The 19,070-nt window shown below is 36.0% G+C and overlaps 1 protein-coding gene across 1 annotated transcript; it reads left to right on the top strand.

Annotated features, from left to right (window-relative positions):
* The first annotated feature begins 7,486 nt into the window (after window positions 1–7,486).
* On the top strand, window positions 7,487–18,794 carry LOC103705792 (casein kinase 1-like protein HD16). Its single transcript, XM_008789648.4, has 17 exons — window positions 7,487–7,653; window positions 7,754–8,311; window positions 9,518–9,646; window positions 9,796–9,869; window positions 9,957–10,026; window positions 10,187–10,242; window positions 12,496–12,567; window positions 12,725–12,819; window positions 13,033–13,099; window positions 13,218–13,347; window positions 13,447–13,665; window positions 13,762–13,904; window positions 15,291–15,465; window positions 15,549–15,639; window positions 16,671–16,828; window positions 17,773–17,961; window positions 18,314–18,794. Exons 2-17 carry the CDS (start codon window positions 7,847–7,849, stop codon window positions 18,371–18,373), a joined length of 2,193 nt encoding a protein of 730 aa, XP_008787870.1. The 5' UTR covers window positions 7,487–7,653; window positions 7,754–7,846; the 3' UTR covers window positions 18,374–18,794.
* The last annotated feature ends 276 nt before the right edge of the window (window positions 18,795–19,070 follow it).

Below are 19,070 nucleotides of genomic sequence, written 5' to 3' on the forward strand. Positions count from 1 at the left end.
GCGGCTCCACGACGGGGTACGTGTCCGAACAACGATGTCGGAAGAGAATGCCAAAGGCCAAAAGCTAATCCGCACCATCTCGCAAATGAGATATTTTCAGGCTTTGGATCATCTCAGCCGTCCAAACGATTGGAAATTCAGGTAAAAAAATCATAACCGTCCAACGGAGTAGGAAAAAAATCTTTTATTTGACAAAGAGACCCCTTTATGTCTACGTTCCTACGCATTCGTCTAGATGAAGCTTACAATCGAAAAAAAAAAAGGTTTGGTTAAAAATTTCCCAAAATTTCTTTTTTTTAACCCAAAACCCCTCGAATATTTACCCCAAACTCCCTCATTACAGCATCTGACGGTCTCGTCCGTATCTAAATTTGGCCATGTAGTAGGTTATTCGTTCAGGTGACGAATTAAACCCCTGGACTTTCTTTTCTTCTCCATGATTTCCCATCATCATGAATCAACAACTTGGACAACCTATCCGACTTTGAAGTATCTCGGGCAAGTCTGGGTTTGGATTTTAAGCTTGATGGACTAAGCCGGCCATAAAATATGAGCCCGCCTATTAAAATAGGATAAGCTCGGCTGCTCGGGTTTAGTTCAGCCCAACTTGAGTCCGCTTCAAAACAGCTTTGTCTAAGTCGAATCTTGTATAATATATAATGTATTCTTATGCTTTAATAATCCGGTTTTGGTGACTTGAAAAAAAAAAATATACTAATATTTTTTTCATGCACCGACACTCTTTATAAACACAAGTTCAATGAGCCTTATGAATCCATTTCAAATGTTTAATCTTTCTGAGTATTTTTTATATTTTTAAACTTAAAAAATTCTAGAAAGTCCAAAGTCCAGCTCGAAAGCCCGAAGCCGGAGTAAGGTCCTCTTTGGGGGAGCTGTTGACAGTAGAGCTGTTGGAAGTAGAGCTGTCTGAAGTAGAGCTGTTATAAAAAGCTGTTTGCTGTTTGGTAACTACATTCGTAAAGTGCTGTGGTACTTTGTTTTGTGTTTGGTAAACAAACTGAGTAAGTACTTTTATATGACAAAATTACCATAAAGGACATTGCATAGTATTATACAACAAAACATAATAAAACATAACATAAATTAATACATAAATATACGATATAGTATAATATTATTGTAATATAAAATAATATTATGTTAATATAGCATAATAGTAATATAATTATTAGAGTAAATTAATATTTGGTAATATACCATAATATTAAATTATTTAACATAACATATTAATGTATTATGATATAATATAATATATATTATATTTATAGTATAATACAATAATAAAAGTATAAAATATTATAATTATTAGTATAAATTAATTTCTCATAATATAACATAATATTAAATTATTTAAAATAACATATTAATGTATTATAATGTAATGTAATATAATACAATATTTATAGTATAATACAATAATAAAGGTATAAAATATTGTAATTATTATTATAAATTAATTTTTCATAATATAACATAATATTAAATTATTTAAAATAATATATTAATGTATTATAATGTAATGTAATATAATATAATATTTAAAGTATAATACAATAATAAAGGTATAAAATATTATAATTATTAGTATAAATTAATTTTTCATAATATAACATAATATTAAATTATTTAACATAACATATTAATGTATTATGATATAATATAATATGATATTATATTTATAGTATAATACAAAAATAAAGGTATAAAATATTATAATTATTAGTATAAATTAATTTTTCATAATATAACATAATATTAAATTATTTAACATAACATATTAATGTATTATGATATAATATAATATGATATTATATTTATAGTATAATACAAAAATAAAGGTATAAAATATTATAATTATTAGTATAAAATAATTTTCCATAATAATTTCTCATAATTTCTCATAAAATAATTTTCCGCGGTCTAGGGGCTCTTCTTCGTGGTCCACGCTCGAGGAGGACCTCAGCGTGGGCCGCGAGGTTGATAAAAAAAAAACAATAGATTAATTTTGGAAGGTATAGAAAAGGATTAAAATTTTTTTCTTCTAAAATGTGGTTCAAGAGATGCATACAAAAGTTGAAAAGAAAAATATCTTTTCTTACGGAAGGGAGTTTGACGGCTCGGGTTCTTGGCTCCAGCAGATTTTTAGGTTTATAAAGGGACAAATTATGTAATTATGTTATTTTAATATAGGCATTTTTGTCAAAAATACAGCTTTCCGAAAAAGCTGAAACAGCTTCCTCTCAAAAGCTCCAAATTGGAGCTTCTTCCCAAAAGCTGTTTTTAGCTTCCCGCAAAAGCTGAAACAGCTTTTTGAAAAATTTACCAAACACAGTTTTTCATTTAAAAGTACTTTTGGAGGGCCAAAAAGTGCTTTCTGGCCCTCCAAAAGCTCCCCCAAACAGGGCCTAAATAGTCAGCTCTGGCCAACTTGGGCATGACAAGTAGGCCCAAAAGCCAGGTCAAGCTAGGTTCGGGCTTCACTAATTCTAATTTTATCTTTGGTTGAGCACGGCCTGCCTGTTGAACAAGTCTAGTTAAAAGGTTTTGAGAATCTCAAAGTAGGCCCTAGTATTTTCCTACATTTCTTCTTGTGTCTATATTATGTTTTATATTTTAGTAGTATGTCATAAATTGTTAGCATATGATAATCTGTGATATGATACTGCTAACTATGTTGCGACCCAACATCAAATTATGGTAGAACTGATTCTTGGGTAACTAATGAAAATAGTTTAACCTTTTTTATTCATTTCAAAATTTTTATATATAAATATTCAAATTAGAGATATCATCTATAATTTTTAAATAATTCATAGCCACTCAAATAATAAATATTATCCTCAATAATATTAAAAAACTATTATACCATTCATGGTGATATATTTTGAAACTAAAAATTATGGTAGCTAATTTTCCATGATCATGGATAGCCAAATTTGATGCTTATCACATTTCATAGGTGATTATGCTTTGTAGACACATCCCTTTATATTTATATGATATGTCTGGTCCTGGTAATACATACTGCAACTAATTTGATGATCATGCTCACTCAATGGGAATAAATTTGAGCACATACTTTGCTATTCATGATTAGGCTAGCTTGGCTAATAAAGGCCCTTAATCATATTTTGTGTAGTATTGCTTTATAAATATTTTGTGAAGTAAAGTATTGCCATGTATTTTGCATATAACTAATTAACTAATTTGTGAGGTCTCGCACTGGCAATTTTTAGGGCCCTAGTGTACAAGAAAAATGGTATTGATGGCAAAAACTCAAGACTATTTTTAACTTGCCAAGGGGGATTCGCAGAACATACTCAGTATTTGGATGTATTGGAAAATCATCACATATCGTGAATTTAAACTAATTTTGACGTTGTAATGCAGGGTGTTTGGTTAAGCAATGGAATCTCAAAATGGTCCTAAAATTACGAAACTGAACATATATATGTTGAACATAATTTTTTAAATTCATATTTTCTCTTTTATCTTCAAATTTTTCCATTTTAAATCTCTCCCCCCTGACAACCGCACACTTTTCATGAAATCTTAATTTAAAATTCTAAAAAAATAACATTTATGAAAAATGATAACAGGGATTTTTTAAAGATTTACAGCCTTCATATATAACCCATCTCCTAGGCTAATTTGCACCCATGATTAAAGGAAGAGTGTGCACAAAGCAGCGAGCAGGGTTTTGCTTGGTAAGGTGCCTTGTGAGTGATTAATTAATGAATTCTTTCAGATGTTGACACAAGGTATGCACAATAGCTAGGAAATTTCAATTTAGATTGCTTATAGATATACCGAGGGACGTCGTTGAATAATTTTTTTTTTTATTGAGATGCATAAATATTTTCTCCTATGCGCAGGTTTTGCTCATGAGCAACTCGATGTCAGCAATAAAAATTTACTAATCCACTCCCTAAGTCCTCCCTTACTTTCTTTTTGGTATTGATATAGCTGTTTTTTCTATGCCCAGACTCTAGTACAAGCATACAACTATCAATAGAATAACAATACAGCAAGCAGCTCAAACCATGCCGAAATGGGAATGCATGTATGAGGTATACAAGTGATACAAAAGTATAGCTAGTTATAAATTCATGTTATTTTGCTTTTAGTCCACATTTCGAATGCAAGAATGCTAAAAAAAATCCACCCCCTATTTTCTATCAACATGTGGCATTTTTTTAATGATAAATTCTTCAATTTGTGTGTTTTCCTCTTCACCTTATCCATGATAACTATTGGTGCTTCACTTCATTTTTCAAGAAATTATTACATGCAATGTGTGCACGGCCATACTGATGCACGCCACTAATCACTGAGATATGCGAACGTGGATTCCATTTATCGCATGCTCATCTTAGTAATTAACTTACCGCAATACACCACAATGATTGGCGACATGCACTAGGCACTAGTATAGCCGTGCATGCAGTGCACATAATAATTTTCCTAAATTTTCAAAGTAGAATCTATTGTAAATCCACCGATTATGATTAGTGTTAGTGTGAGGATCCGTACAGACGTATGTTTAGTCCCACATCGGTTATTCATGGAAAAGATCTTGAACACTTATACAGAATTAAGGAGCTCAAATAATACTTTTTGGTTAGCTATTTTGGGTAGCTTCCTGGATTGTTACAAATGGTATCAGAACAAACTTGGCCTATAGCCTATGTGGATTACGGAACGCTACAACATAGATCAATGGAGGTTGACCACGGGTCTATCATGGTGCATGTGATTAAATTTGAATGAATTTAAATTCTTAGCTTGACAAGAAAAGGGCTTAAATGGGGAGAATATGTGAAGACTCGTGTGGGCGTGTGTTTAGTCCTATATGGGTTATTCACCGAGGAAATTTTAGGTACTCATCAAGACTAAGAAGTTGAAATAATACCTTCCGGCTAGCCTTTTTAAATGAGATCCTATATTGTTACAGTTAGACACAGTTACCATAAGATTATCCTAGCTTACTTTTTTAATCTAATTTGTCAGATTTGTAAATTTTCCTCGGGAAGCACATCATAGTAAAGCTTCCAGCCATCAATTAGGCATTATGCGAGGAACTGTGGATAGATTCAAAGCTTGATTTTCCATAGAAATTAGTCCCTGCGATTGCTTCGCGTTAGGCTTAATCTTTGTTAATGATTTAAATCAGCACCACTATTTATTGCATCAATACAATAACATCTCTCTTGAAATCTTGCCAGGTGAACTTTGTGCCGCTCCCCGTATGCTTGTTTAATCATCAGAGAAGGTCGGACACCAATAAATGGCGTTTAGTTGCCTACAATATTGCTCACCTATCCTTATTATTGTATCTTATGAGGTTTATTATGCTGGAGGATTGGATTTTTATGATCCTTTGACATTGCATGACTTCTAAGTACTGTCAATCATGACAAGAATCGAAAAATGAAACACATTAAGGAAAGCTTGATCTACCCAAAAAAAATCCATTGAAGAGGAAAACTTCCAATATTCATTCTTAAGATGAATGGGCTATGCTACCATCCGATGATCCGACCCTAAACATGGAAGATTATGATAAGTTGCTCGACACTAATTGGAATAGTTGCTTGTTTAATCTCTGAATCATTCTATAAGATTATGATGACACGCTCCCAAGCTAAACCATCAGGGAAAAGGACAATAGCGGTGTGCATCCATCGTGACACCATGATCACCTCAAATGGTTCACGAAAGAAATGTAAGTATAAGATAAATTTTGTTAAGCTTGCAAGCTCCAAGAACATATGCATACTTTGATCTTATAGCAGTCTCATGTGCATTCTTTTTAGTTGGAGTCATGAGCTCTTGGTAAAACTCTTTTTCTAATTGATGCTCTAGGTTGCTTTTGTCAACAATATTATAATTTTTATGCAATACTTTGTCAGGAAGCAGAGGAAATTAACTTGGAATCTATGGAGAACATGAGCTCTTGAATCCAAAACTTATATCCACCAAAATTCATCTGAGAAATCTTTGGTGACCCAAAAGAATTTCTGATGGCCTATCAAAGCATTCTAACCTCTCTCATGGCTCCTCCTCGCCAACAAAACCACTGCACTGGTGAATGTGTCCTTTAACCTGGCAATCAAGACACTAAAACATGGAGTGTTTCTTGGAAGGTCTGCAAGTCAAGCTGGCCAATCATGACTTTGTCCACCACCTGCTCTCTAAACGATTGACTATAACTAGCGTTCCATATGATAAAAGTCAATCTACTTTGGGTAGGTTTACTAATCCCACCTTATAGAAATTTGAAGAAAAGATTGGGATGCGTTTCTGCATGAGGCTTCTCCTGTTGTGAAAGTATAGCCAAAGTAATGTCATCTCGCTTTCACATTTTCAGGATTATCTGTTGTTGGTTTTACCAAAAATTATTGGATAAAACTCACAAGTGAAGGATACATATGGATGTAAATCTAACACTACACTTTGGTGGGAATTTAATTCTAAAAGCAAAATTACATCAAAATTTTGCAAATATGAGGAATACATGAAAGTTGGGAGCTTAGATAGCCCCTCTTTCCACCCACAGTAGAGATGTTTTTATTAGACATGGAATAGTCCACTTGCCCTTGTGCCATGCACCAGACCAACTTTAACACTAGTTAGAAGGTTGATAGAAAGGCAGCACCAGCCACAAACTCATGGAGTTCAAACCTTTCTCTTGAAGTCTTTTCAAAAATAAATTATATATTAAATTACCATATTTAATACAAAAAGTATACGAGAGAAATATTAACACTAGTTAGAAGGTTGATAGAAAGGCAGCACCAGCCACAAACTCATGGAGTTCTAACCTTTCTCTTGAGGCTTGTTCAAAAATAAATTATATATTAAATTACCATATTTAATACAAAAAGTATACGAGAGAAATATTAAAATAAATAATGGATTTTATATTTATTTTTCTGAAAAATAAGATAAAATAAATACCATTATTTCCGACAAAAGTATCCTCAGCTAATCTGAAAATATTATTACTTGATGGCGGGCCTTCACGTATAATACATTAATATTATATTAATTATATAAATATTATATTATTTTATTATAACTATATTAAAATATTGATTAAGAATATTTATATATGATATATTTATTAATAATTATTAATTATTAATAAATAAATAATGAATATTTATTAATCATCAAGATATGTGATATAGAATTTATCAAAATCCCAACCAAATGAACCTTTAGTGTTTTTACCCGCGTCAACATTCACACAGTTTCCCAAAAAAAGGGGTAAAAATGCTCCCTTCCCTCCACCTGAGTTTTAGCGGCCGAGGATTGCACGTGCGAACCCACACGAGCTTTGTATTCACGTGTTGGCCTCCCATTCCACAAGGGCCCACTCTGAGAAATTATAAGCATTTTTTTATTTTATTTTTTTAGAATTAAATTTCTTTTATATTTCACATTGATTCCACGCTTTTCTCCTTGGTATCATATCGAGGGTTTAATATCTGCCATCTTTCCCCCTTTCTCTTCCAGCGGCTTCGCGGAAAAAATATATCCCAAATCCTCCCCCTTTCGTCGGCGATCGATCGCCCAAGAAGAAGGCGGCGACTCGGAGCCGATTCGATCGATTCTTCTGTACTTCAGGTTGTTCTCTTCTTGATTATTTTTCTTCTGATTCTTGTGAAAAACATGAAGATTGAGGGTTTTTTGGCCCGATTTGGAGCTGATTTTGGGGGTTTTATAGGGTTGGGAGACTGGAATGGCGGAGAATTTGGGACGAGATTGAGGAGATAATGGTCGGAATCCGAGGGGGGCGTCGCGATTGCATGGGAGAAGAATGCCAGAACTGCGTAGCGGGACGCGTCGAGGAGGTCGTGCTCCGCCGGCGGCGGTAGATATCCCGGCGAGGAAGCTAAGGGTGCGGGCGGCGAAGAAGCCGGGGCCGGCCGGGGCGGGAGCGGCTGGGATCGGGCAGCGGGTGAGGACCCGGGCGGAGGCGCGGCGACCGGCCGCAAAGTCGCGGCCAAGGGCGAGGTTGGCGAAGGGGAGGTTGGTTCTGGTGAACGAGGAGGACGGGAAGGGGGAAGAAGAGGAGAGAGTGTCGGAACAGTCGAAGGAGGTGGTGGTTGTTGAAGAGGAGGAGATAAGAGGAGGAGGCCGAGGGAAGCGAGGAGAGGAAGGGGTAAAGGAGGAGGAGGTCGGGGGGAAGAAGGATATGATGGGGGACGATAGCGGTGGGTTGAGTGCCAATCGGGTTGCAGCGCAGGAAGAGGAAGGGAGCACCGCACCTTTCCCGGAAAGGGTATATGCCTCCTTTTTTTCTCCTTTTTATTTCTCTCTTTTAAAAACCAAAAAATTCTGCTTGTTAAAAGTCATTATTGTTCGTGATGTTTTAGTTCTTGTGATAGAATTCATAGGGTCTGTTTCTAAACTTCTGAAATCTTAGTCTGAATTCTCACCGTAGATGCTAGAATATGTAAGGAATCTGCTTCAAGCCTATTACTTTGGTTGCACAGTTTTCACTAGTTGATACAAGTTTGAATATTACTTTATTCGTTGTCCCCCTCCCTTCCTCCCTCCCTCTCTCTCTATGTAAATTCGAAGAGTGATATGAACTCGTTTCCCCTCTGTGTCAGATGCACAAGTTCTAGGTTTCTATCTTCTTCTTCTTCTTCTTCTTCTTCAATCCTAATATCCCATGTTTTCTTTTACTGTTGGTCATGGGCTTTTTTCGTAAAAAAACTTAAATAGATAATTGGATGTACCCTGTTAGACATAAGCATAAACACAATCATAAATAATCTGCATCTTGTTGACGTAGGATTGCCTATATCGACCATAGATTGCTTTGGAATCCATCGAAAGCCATTGCAGATGACGAGTTCTATCTGTTCCCTGCACACCTTGGGCATCTTAAGCCAACTCTAGCATGTGTTCATGTTGTATAATTTAACAATTAAACTTCATCAATCCTCTGGAGGTACCAATTCTAACCATCCTCGACCTACATGTAGCTAATGATAGACCTTGTTTTTTGTACATTAACCCTAATTGCTGACGTTCATGAGCCCCTGCGGCTTCTTCAAATTTAAGCTAGGTAAGCATGCTCTAGATCAACTTATTGTAATCTTGTTGTTGTTAGAATCATCATATAGTTCTTGCATGTTTCAAATCATGCTCTTGTAATTATTGTAGTATAAATAATTGTGCTTCTGATATGAGATTTGTGGTTATAATTTTTTTTGAGCCTTATTGTTGGGTTTTGGGTCTGTGCGGTTTTTCTTTCTCCTTGTCACTGTCTTTGGATGCTTTCCTGTTGATTTATTGCTTTGTGATTTTACTTTCTTTACTTCTTGCACGCATACACACACTACCCACCCAACCCAACCCAACCCCTGCCCTCCCCCCTAAAAATGAAAGGAAACTAATTGGTCATGCCGTCATGGTTTAACCAAGTGCTATCTGTATGTGAGAGTAACGGTTAATCTTTAATCAATCTGTTTTTCAGGTCCAGGTAGGAGGGTCGCCTGTTTATAAGATTGAGAGGAGGTTGGGCAAAGGTGGGTTTGGTCAGGTTTTTGTCGGTCGCCGTGTTTCTGGAGGCAGTGAACGCGCAACGGGTGCTGGTGCATTAGAGGTACTTGTTAAGATTTATTTCCTTATTTGTTTATTTATTTTCTGCAGGGTGGATGGTTGGCTTTAGATTTAAAGAATTATGTAAAGTCCTGTTTTTAATAGTGCCTTCTTGCTAAGAGGTTTGCTTCTCGCTGTTAATTATATCAACAGGTGGCTATAAAATTTGAGCATAGGAGCAGCAAAGGCTGTAACTATGGTCCTCCATATGAATGGCAAGTTTACAGGTTTGTCTGTGTTCCTTGCAGAAGTCTTCCTATGATCATTTTTTATCCAATGATAGCACTGAATTGCTTTTGTTTACCTTTGGATAGTGCTCTTGGGGGCAGCCATGGAGTACCTAGGGTGCATTATAAAGGGCGACAGGGAGACTATTATGTGATGGTATTATTTTCTATAGTTGTTCTTGCATGTTTTTTGGGCTGCTTTGCATCATCAGATAGTTGGTGATATATATTTCTTTCCTGTTTCCCTTCACATCAATTATTTTACAAGTAACGCCTGTAAAAGCTTATCTACTTTCATTTTGCTTTTTCACTTACAGGTTATGGATATGCTGGGTCCTAGTTTATGGGATGCATGGAATTCATCTGGCCAAGCGTGAGTATCTTGCTGGCATGCTTGTTATTTTACTTGAATGAAAACATTACAAGCGTGCTGTGGTTTGATGTCCATATTCATCCAATCTTTGAAAAGAATTTTCTATACGGTTTTTAAATCATTAAAAAGGTGAATTCTTTTTTATTTTTTTAAGGTGAAGATATTTTGTAATTTCAAATTTCTATTTTCCTTAGCTTTATGGTATTCTTCTTTAGTCCAGTCAATTATTTGTTACTTTGTTGATTCGTTATTTATTTGGGGCAAAGTATGCTTGAGTTTGAATCTGTCTGTGTGCAAATATTCCATCAGCTAAGGATTTGGAAAGTACGATCAAATTAATAGTGTATTTATTAGTCAGAAATGTTTGAATGAAGTCTCATCAAAATAACAAAGAGAGAAGTTTTTTACGGGCCATGCAGGTTACCCAGTCCACTCAAGCTCAAAAGCCTTTTGGGTGGGCTTGTCCAAGGTATTGGGCCTGACGGGCTGGATCAGGCCTAGAAAATAAGCCCGTTTAATTAACAGGTTGGGCTTAGGCTTGGGGATTAAAGCCCGGTCTGCCCCTTTATTATTATTATTTTTGTGTTGTTTGTTTATGCTTAATGTGTTTGTAGACATATTGTCAATTGTTGTTGATACGTGAAATTAATTGGATAATAGATATGCTGTAGGTTGTTGGCAATATTAAAGGGTGTTGACCTTTGGGTAGCCTAGCCTAGCTCATGAACAGGTCTATTCATGGACCACTGCCGATAACAGTTCCAAGTCATATTCTTGGGAAGTAATGCCCAGGTTAGGCTCTGTCTTGAGCATTATGTGAGCTAAAACAGTTCAGCAAAGACTTCTAATTTCGAAGACAGTTGAAAATTCAAGGTTTTATTCGAGGAGGTGGAAGGTGGTTGGTTTTCTGAGGTTCTTGTAGTGAATTTGTAATTTGTAAAGAATTTTGAGGTTAAATTAAATGAGGAGCTGCCTACACTACTTAGATATGTGAGGAAGCTGATATATGATGTCTGTCGGAGCTTATCATAGGTTTCTTGAAACTTTGGGGCTGTATTTTATTTTTCTTCTCTGAATCTTCACATCCCCTGTTTGGATTTTAGTAGCAAAGCAGCAGTGACCTGTGTAAGGGTTAGAAAATGGGAGGACATCATCATTATGTCGCATAGCATTTATTTTTTGCATTTCCTGTGGTTCTTTTGTCTTCACTAGGAGTTTGGCCTCTTCTTTTGTTTATTTAAAAAAAACGTCTTGATTTAAAAGTATTTATATATAGAGGATACATGATGGTGAACCAATACAATATGACATGGATTTTTTTAGTGTCTTGTTAAGATATATTGTTGCTTCATCTATTTTGTCATGTATATTATTGAAGATATCTTGTTGACTGTGATCATTTTTGCAATGCTCGTAGACTGGGGATGCACTTGACCACCATATTTGTTATTTCTATTGAAAGTAGTTTGAAACTTGTGTGTTTTTGTGTAGTCGCTAGGAGATGCATGTTAGTGCAGTCGTTTCAGATCAGGCTATCGTGGATCTCCCCCTCTATTGGTCCGTTGAATTACAAAACGTAATTGATGGTGATTCATGTCCATTGTTGCTTATATATGTGGACTGTACTCCAATTCCATTATTTTGCAGCCTCATGACCTTTTGCATAAACTCAAAAATTCTACTGCTTGTTGTGATATAAGAGGGATCCTTAGTTCGTTCTTTTGGGTGTTATGCATCAAATTGGAAGGAATCTCCTACTAAATTTAGCAGCATCTTTGTTGCAGACTTGACACACTCTAAACTTCAAAATACGGTGCATGTTAATCTATGTTTATTTTTTGTATACCTATTTTCCATTCTATGCTTCCACAGTGCTGACTTCTATCAACCCTGCACTTTCAGTTACATTGTTATTATCTTTGGTTCAGTGCATGGACTGAATTTCTTTGCTACTGTTTGAATCAAATAAATTTACTTCTATAACAACTACTAAAAAATGGCACATGGTCAACTATTACTTTAGCTTGTTTCTTTCCTTCCCTCTCTATTTATGCATGCATGCCTGATCTGTGTTAGCAAGTGTGAACTTATGTTCACAAAAACATACATGTTTAGTTGGTTAACAAACAATCTTTATTTAATAGGTTGGTTCTTGGTTTAGGGTAAATAGATGGGTACCAAAGCCATAACTTTTGTTAAGGACCTAGCGGTTTATCCTCTTTGTGTCTTATGCATTTGTCTGTAATGTTTCAGGATGTCATCTGAAATGGTAGCTTGCATTGCTGTCGAGTCCGTATCAATTCTTGAGAAGATGCATTCAAAAGGGTAAGTTTCCACTTATGTGGACATAGCTATATTGAGAAGATCACATCTTTCCTTGACTGAGCAATATGTAGATGGTTTATTGACAACTATTTGATAGATGTTTGCCTTTAAATATTCAGTCCTGTTCTAATAAATTTTAAGCTATACCTTTTGTTAGATATGTCCATGGAGATGTAAAGCCTGAGAATTTTTTATTTGGTCGGCCGTCAACACCCCAAGAGAAGAAGTTATATCTTGTTGACCTGGGATTAGGTGAGAAGAGTTTCGCTTAACAGATGGTGATCTTTTGTTTTGTGGCATATCAGTGCCTTTTATTCTGCCAACGATGCTTTCTTCCTATATTTGTTTTTTCATTCTGGGAGCTTGACTCCTTAGATGAGTAACCTTGACCAACATTTTCTTAATTCCTTTTTCTCTTATCCATGTTTTCTTTCTGTAACTGATTTTACATGAATCACTTTGTAGCAACGAGATGGAAAGATACTGCCAGCGGACAGCATGTTGAGTATGATCAGCGACCAGATGTGTTCAGGTGTTCTATTTCTTTCTTATGTGCTAGTGTTCAATGAGAAATAATCCACCCCTATTGGATTAATTATAATTTGAAGTTTAATTGCTCAAAGTCTCAAACTAAGCTTTAATTCCCATAGAGGAACTGTTCGATATGCGAGCGCGCATGCACACTTGGGACGAACTGCAAGCAGGAGGGACGATTTGGAGTCTCTTGCATACACTCTCATTTTTCTTCACCGAAGCAGGTTACCATGGCAGGGATTCCAGGTAACTTAATGCTATGTTATGGAGTATTTGTTATTGCATTCTCCAGAGTAACCTGTTTATTTCTTTGAATTCATTCTGTGTTGCATTTAATTATCACAGGGCGATAACAAGTCATTTTTAGTTTGCAAGAAAAAGATGGCAACATCTCCTGAGATGCTTTGTTGCTTCTGTCCACCACCTTTTAAGCAGTTTCTTGAGATTGTAGTCAACATGAAGTTTGATGAGGAGCCAAACTACTCTAAATTAATTTCACTGTTTGATGGGTTAATTGGACCAAATCCAGCAACTAGGCCCATCAATACAGATGGTGCTCAGAAGGTGATAGATGGGCCTGCATGATTCTATTTTGATTTTCTTTTGAATATTGAAGATGCAATGCCCTATGGTTTCTGACATAATTCATCTTGCGTTAAGATTATCTGTCAGGTTGGCCAGAAACGGGGCAGGATGACTATTGATGAGGAAGATGAAGGTCATTTAAAGAAGAAGATCCGTTTAGGAGTTCCTGCCACCCAGTGGATTTCAGTATATAATGCCAGGCTTCCTATGAAACAAAGGTATATGGCTTTTGCTTTTCAACTTAGTTTGTTGTTGATTTGAGACCTTAGAAATTCGTCATTGTATCTTGAACTGTTTCAACTATGACTATATTAACTTTATACAAGTATGTAGAGCATATAGATTGTTTTATAATTTTTTTTGTTTGAAATATTTTCCTATTTTGACTCTTGTGGGCTGGTATGGACCATGTGATTCAATAATATGCACTGATGTATATTTGAAATGGCTAGCTAATCATTAAGGGATTGTTTGCCCGCAAAAGATTGTTTGCCGTTATGTAAAATACAACTGGTGATAATTTCTTAGTTTAACAGTTTATTGGTTGCATGCTGGATCGCAATTTTTGATTAAGTTTGTGATTTTATGTCCCCATCCTAACCTACCAAATTAAACTAAACTCAAGGATTTTTCACCAAAATATTAAAATGAAACTGCAAAATGTTGGAATGTGTTTGCTGCTCTCTTTCCATAAAAAAATTACTTGTTGCAGCCAGGGAGAAAGGAAAATCTTTTGTTGGGAAAGCTGATTAAAGATTATTGGATGCAAAGTTAGAGAATATACACCCACCCCTGTAGGAAAATAAAAGAGGAGATGGAATTTGGAAAGGATACTGGCTTTTATGGAACTGATATGAATTAGGATTTGGAATAATGTCTGATTTTTTGGTATCAAGTTCAGATTTGTATAAGTTATCTTGTCTGAATTTAAAGTCTAGCTTTTTATATAAAAGAGACATAAGAAAGGAATTAAGGAAAAGTTGAAAATGTGAGGCTAACAGGAGTTAGTCTACCATACTCATAACTAACAAGTGCCAAAGAACAAAGTATTTTAAGGTTGGTTGGAAATGTGAGGATTACAAGAGCTAGTCTACCATAATCATATCCCAAGTCTACTGTATCAATACGTATCGGCATTGGACCGATACATACTGGTACCAGACTGATACGCCACTTACATTTCTCCCATTTGCAATGCTCATTTGACCATTTCATTTATTGTCCTTATAGGACTTCAATATAACTGGAAAAGAAACTTCAGGTTTTTATTCAGTTTTCCATAATTTTCACAGAAGACCGCTTCCCAACCTTAGTTCTCCAAAACTTATGCAAAAGAATGATTACAAACTGCTATCCAGTGAGTATCCATTAAAGTGATAAAAAGGAAAGAAAAAAGTGAGTCCTTTGTAAATATGGCTATTTGCAACAAACAATCTGGAACATTCAGCTCACAGTAAACTAAAATTGATATTTCACTCGGTTGATATTGGAGCTAAACTAAAATATGGCTACTTGTAAGTTGATATTGGTTTCGACTCACAATATTGATTTCATCTCGCACTAAACTAAATTGCACCTCAAGCTGACTTCACCACTTTAATTAGGTACCATTATAATGTGGCTGATGCACGGGTGGCACAACATGTGGAGAGAGGAAATGAAGATGGCCTGCTTATAAGCTGTGTTGCATCATGCTCCAATCTGTGGGCACTCATTATGGATGCAGGAACTGGTTTCACATCCCAGGTTTATGAATTGTCACCTCTCTTCCTTCACAAGGTATGAGTTCAGATTATTGAATTTAGCTTTTTAGTAACCTTCTAGTTTCCACTGCCATTATTCGTATGGATCGTCTGCTGCAGGATTGGATTATGGAACAGTGGGAAAAAAACTACTTTATCAGTTCTATAGCTGGTGCTAACAATGGAAGTTCTCTCGTAGTGATGTCTAAAGGTTAGTATCTCTTGTTTGGCATTTTTGATTCATTGACATTCCTGCTGACATGACTGAACATTGATTAGTGTAAACATTGTTGACAACAATTTATCTTATGTAGAAAGCAATGCGTGGCGTCAATTTTTACTAATGATTGCAAACAAATTTGAATCAACTGTTATAGTGCAGTTCATTTGCAACTCTTTGTGAATGTGGTCAATATTATATGTTTTACTTAGATTTACATTTTTAAAATGGTCTGCAAAGTGTAGTAGATAGGTCTGTAACTTTAAGTACCACCCAACTCTAGGAAATTTTTACCCCTGTGACTATTTTTAGACTCAATATATAACATTTTAAAATTAAGGATGTAATAATTGATTTGAATATTAAAGTATCGAAATGCAGCCTGATTCATTGCATCCCTATCATTTTGAGACAATTTAAAACATCCAAATACAGCCGAAAAATTTTCATTCCTGTAGGCCAAGTTTACCAAAAATGTGAAATCATGGGTTGGTGCCTTTTATCCATATAATTTTGGATAACAACAATGCTGGAGATATCTACATTAGAACAGTTCTGACTTTGATCTGCTGGTAATGGTTACTATTGTGCCTTGTGGGTTGACTTTTTTTTTTGGGATATTAGCATATCAAATTCATTGGCTGCTTCCTGGTCTAATTTATAGCATTCATGATCGCAATTGACACTAGTTTAGTACGTTCTATAACCAAAATTATCCCAAACAAGTGAGGTTGTATTCTTTCATGATCTGGAATTTGCCTCGGTGGTCATATTCCTCTACCTAGCAATCAGAGATTCAGGGTCTGAGCCTTGTGTGTTAAATGTCCCCGAGTATTGGAACCTATGTGAACATAATGAGGGTGGATCTCTCTCTCTCTGAAAAAAGGGCTATGTTCTTTTGTATTGTTTCCGTCTTGCAGTCCATCTGACTTTCTTATGTATCAGTTGGAAATATTGAATCGCCCCCACCCCTTTCAATTTACACCTGATTTCTAATTGAATCTGCAATCAAACTCTTTCAGGCACTCCATATACGCAGCAGTCTTACAAAGTTAGTGAATCTTTTCCCTTCAAATGGATAAACAAGAAGTGGAAAGAAGGATTTCATGTCACATCAATGGCAACTTCTGGAAGCCGATGGGGTGTCGTCATGTCCCGCAATGCTGGCTTTAGTGATCAGGTATGGGGGCATTACTTCTTTTACACCTAAAATTACCTAAAAGAGTAGCTGCCTGTGGTGAATAAGAATCTCCTTGTCTTAATCGTTGGCCTAAAACCATAAAGATTACATTCAACTTTTACCACATCCTTGTTAGCATAAAATTGGTGTCCCAGTGCACAAGGCTTTCGAGTGCACAAGGCTTTCGCCCCTACGGGGTTTGAGAGGGTCGGATGTATGCAGCCATACCTCTGAATGTGAGATTTTCGTGTTTCGGACTTGCGACATCTAGGTCATGGTGGAGCACTCTTATTGTTGTGCCAAGGCCTGCTCTCTACCATCCATTTTAGCTTATGCTTTAGAAAACTTTGTAGAAGAAATTTACTGATTGTTCTATTGTAAAAAAGGGATCAACAATTTGCAGGAATAATCTGCTTTACACTCGGACCATTATTGGTCTGCCTCGTAATCTGCTTTACACTCGGACCATTATTGGTCTGCCTTTACGAGGACTGCTTAAATCTGCTGCAAGAACTGTTGTCGTGATGGCAGGGCAGAATGATACAGTACAGTCCAAAACAAAAACGAGATATAACCGCCGCCCGCACCCCCCCCCCCCCCCCAAAAAAAAAAAAAAAAACCGAAAGAAAGAAAGAAAGAAAAACTGCTGGAGTTTATTTTGACAAAATCTCCATGTTTTATAAAGATAAACAAAAAGGCTGTTGTTTCTTTCATAATTATCCTTTGATATAAGATATTTCAACACCTTTGTCCAATTCTAGATATTTCTTCCTTTCTGACCAAATGAAAAACAAACTAATGTTTTTGCTGCTGCCCTTACCATGCCCATTACGTCATTGGATTTTTGAGCTGCAGTTTAGATAAGGTGGTCCTTCATAGTCACTCTAGCATATGACGCAACAGAAAATCCTTCATGCTTCTTTATGCTTCTTTTTTTTCTCCAGGTTGTTGAATTAGATTTTCTCTATCCAAGTGAGGGAATCCATAGGCGTTGGGATAATGGGTATCGCATAACCTCAGTGGCTGCCACTTGGGATCAGGCTGCCCTTATTCTAAGTGTGCCCAAGCGCAAGCCTGGGGATGAGACTCAGGAGACTCTTCGAACCTCGGCGTTCCCAAGTGCTCATGTCAAGGTAGAGTATCACCTCATCATTTTAACAGGAGTAAATTTGCAATATTCCAAGAAGTAGATGGATGTTATGGAAGTTCAATCTCAATTAATATGAAGAAAAATGGTAGGTTTTTTTTTTAAAACTTATTTATAGTAACTGCAGAACGGGGCAATCATTCATTAGATGGTTACCGGCTGCTCTTATGCAATTAAATGGCTGTAATTTGTAACAAGAAAAGGCTGTAACTATAACACCTAATTTTAATTATTATTTTTTAAATATGGATGAAATCATAAAAACGTTGACTGCTTTACATATACATGTTCTGATTTTCTTTCGTTATTTTTTTTTATTTTTTTTTGTGTATATGCAGGATAAATGGGCCAAGAATCTCTATCTTGCTGCTGTATGCTATGGACGCACTGTATCATGATATTTATGCCAACCAACATTGCATATCTTGAGAGCAGTATTTTCCTGCTTGAGTTAAATTTAGCATTGCAAATGGATGGATAACTGCTCCAAAGGCGATGGTAGGCAGTTTTATTTTCTTTTGTTGTCTTTGTTCGATTGTAAATTTTTCAGTCGGTGCAATTAGCTGCGAAGGACTGAGATTCCATTGGATGATGTATATTTATATATACCTTGAGAGGACCTAACTGCAGAGGCCCCATGCATGTAATGAACAAACTTTGCACGGAAATGCCAAACAGGTAAAGCGGCATGCATCTGTGGTTAGAAAACTCTAGTTTTAAGAGGCTCGGGGTGATCGAACATATTAACCATGGCAATCTTAGTTCAGGATGTACATCATCGCTCATGGTTATCATGTTTAGGACATAATTTTCTGGTTATGGGCTTGAAGAACCCTGCTTTCGTGTTGCATGCTGTCTGAGAGAGCTGTAATAGCTTCGAAGAAATATCTGTGCCCTTGTGTTTATTTAGCTTAAAGGGATTTCAGTGGTCTCACTTTACGGATATGACTGGTTAGATCATTCAAACAATTTGATGATGGTGTTGAAACCGTGTTTGCGACTGTTTGTGTAATCAAAGAGGAAATGCTGAACTGATTGAAGGCTAAGAGATACAATGAACAAAAGATGTGATTCCACTGGACGGTTGTGTTCCCG

The sequence above is a fragment of the Phoenix dactylifera genome, chromosome 15, assembly GCF_009389715.1.
Source record: "Phoenix dactylifera cultivar Barhee BC4 chromosome 15, palm_55x_up_171113_PBpolish2nd_filt_p, whole genome shotgun sequence".
Taxonomy (NCBI): domain Eukaryota; kingdom Viridiplantae; phylum Streptophyta; class Magnoliopsida; order Arecales; family Arecaceae; genus Phoenix; species Phoenix dactylifera.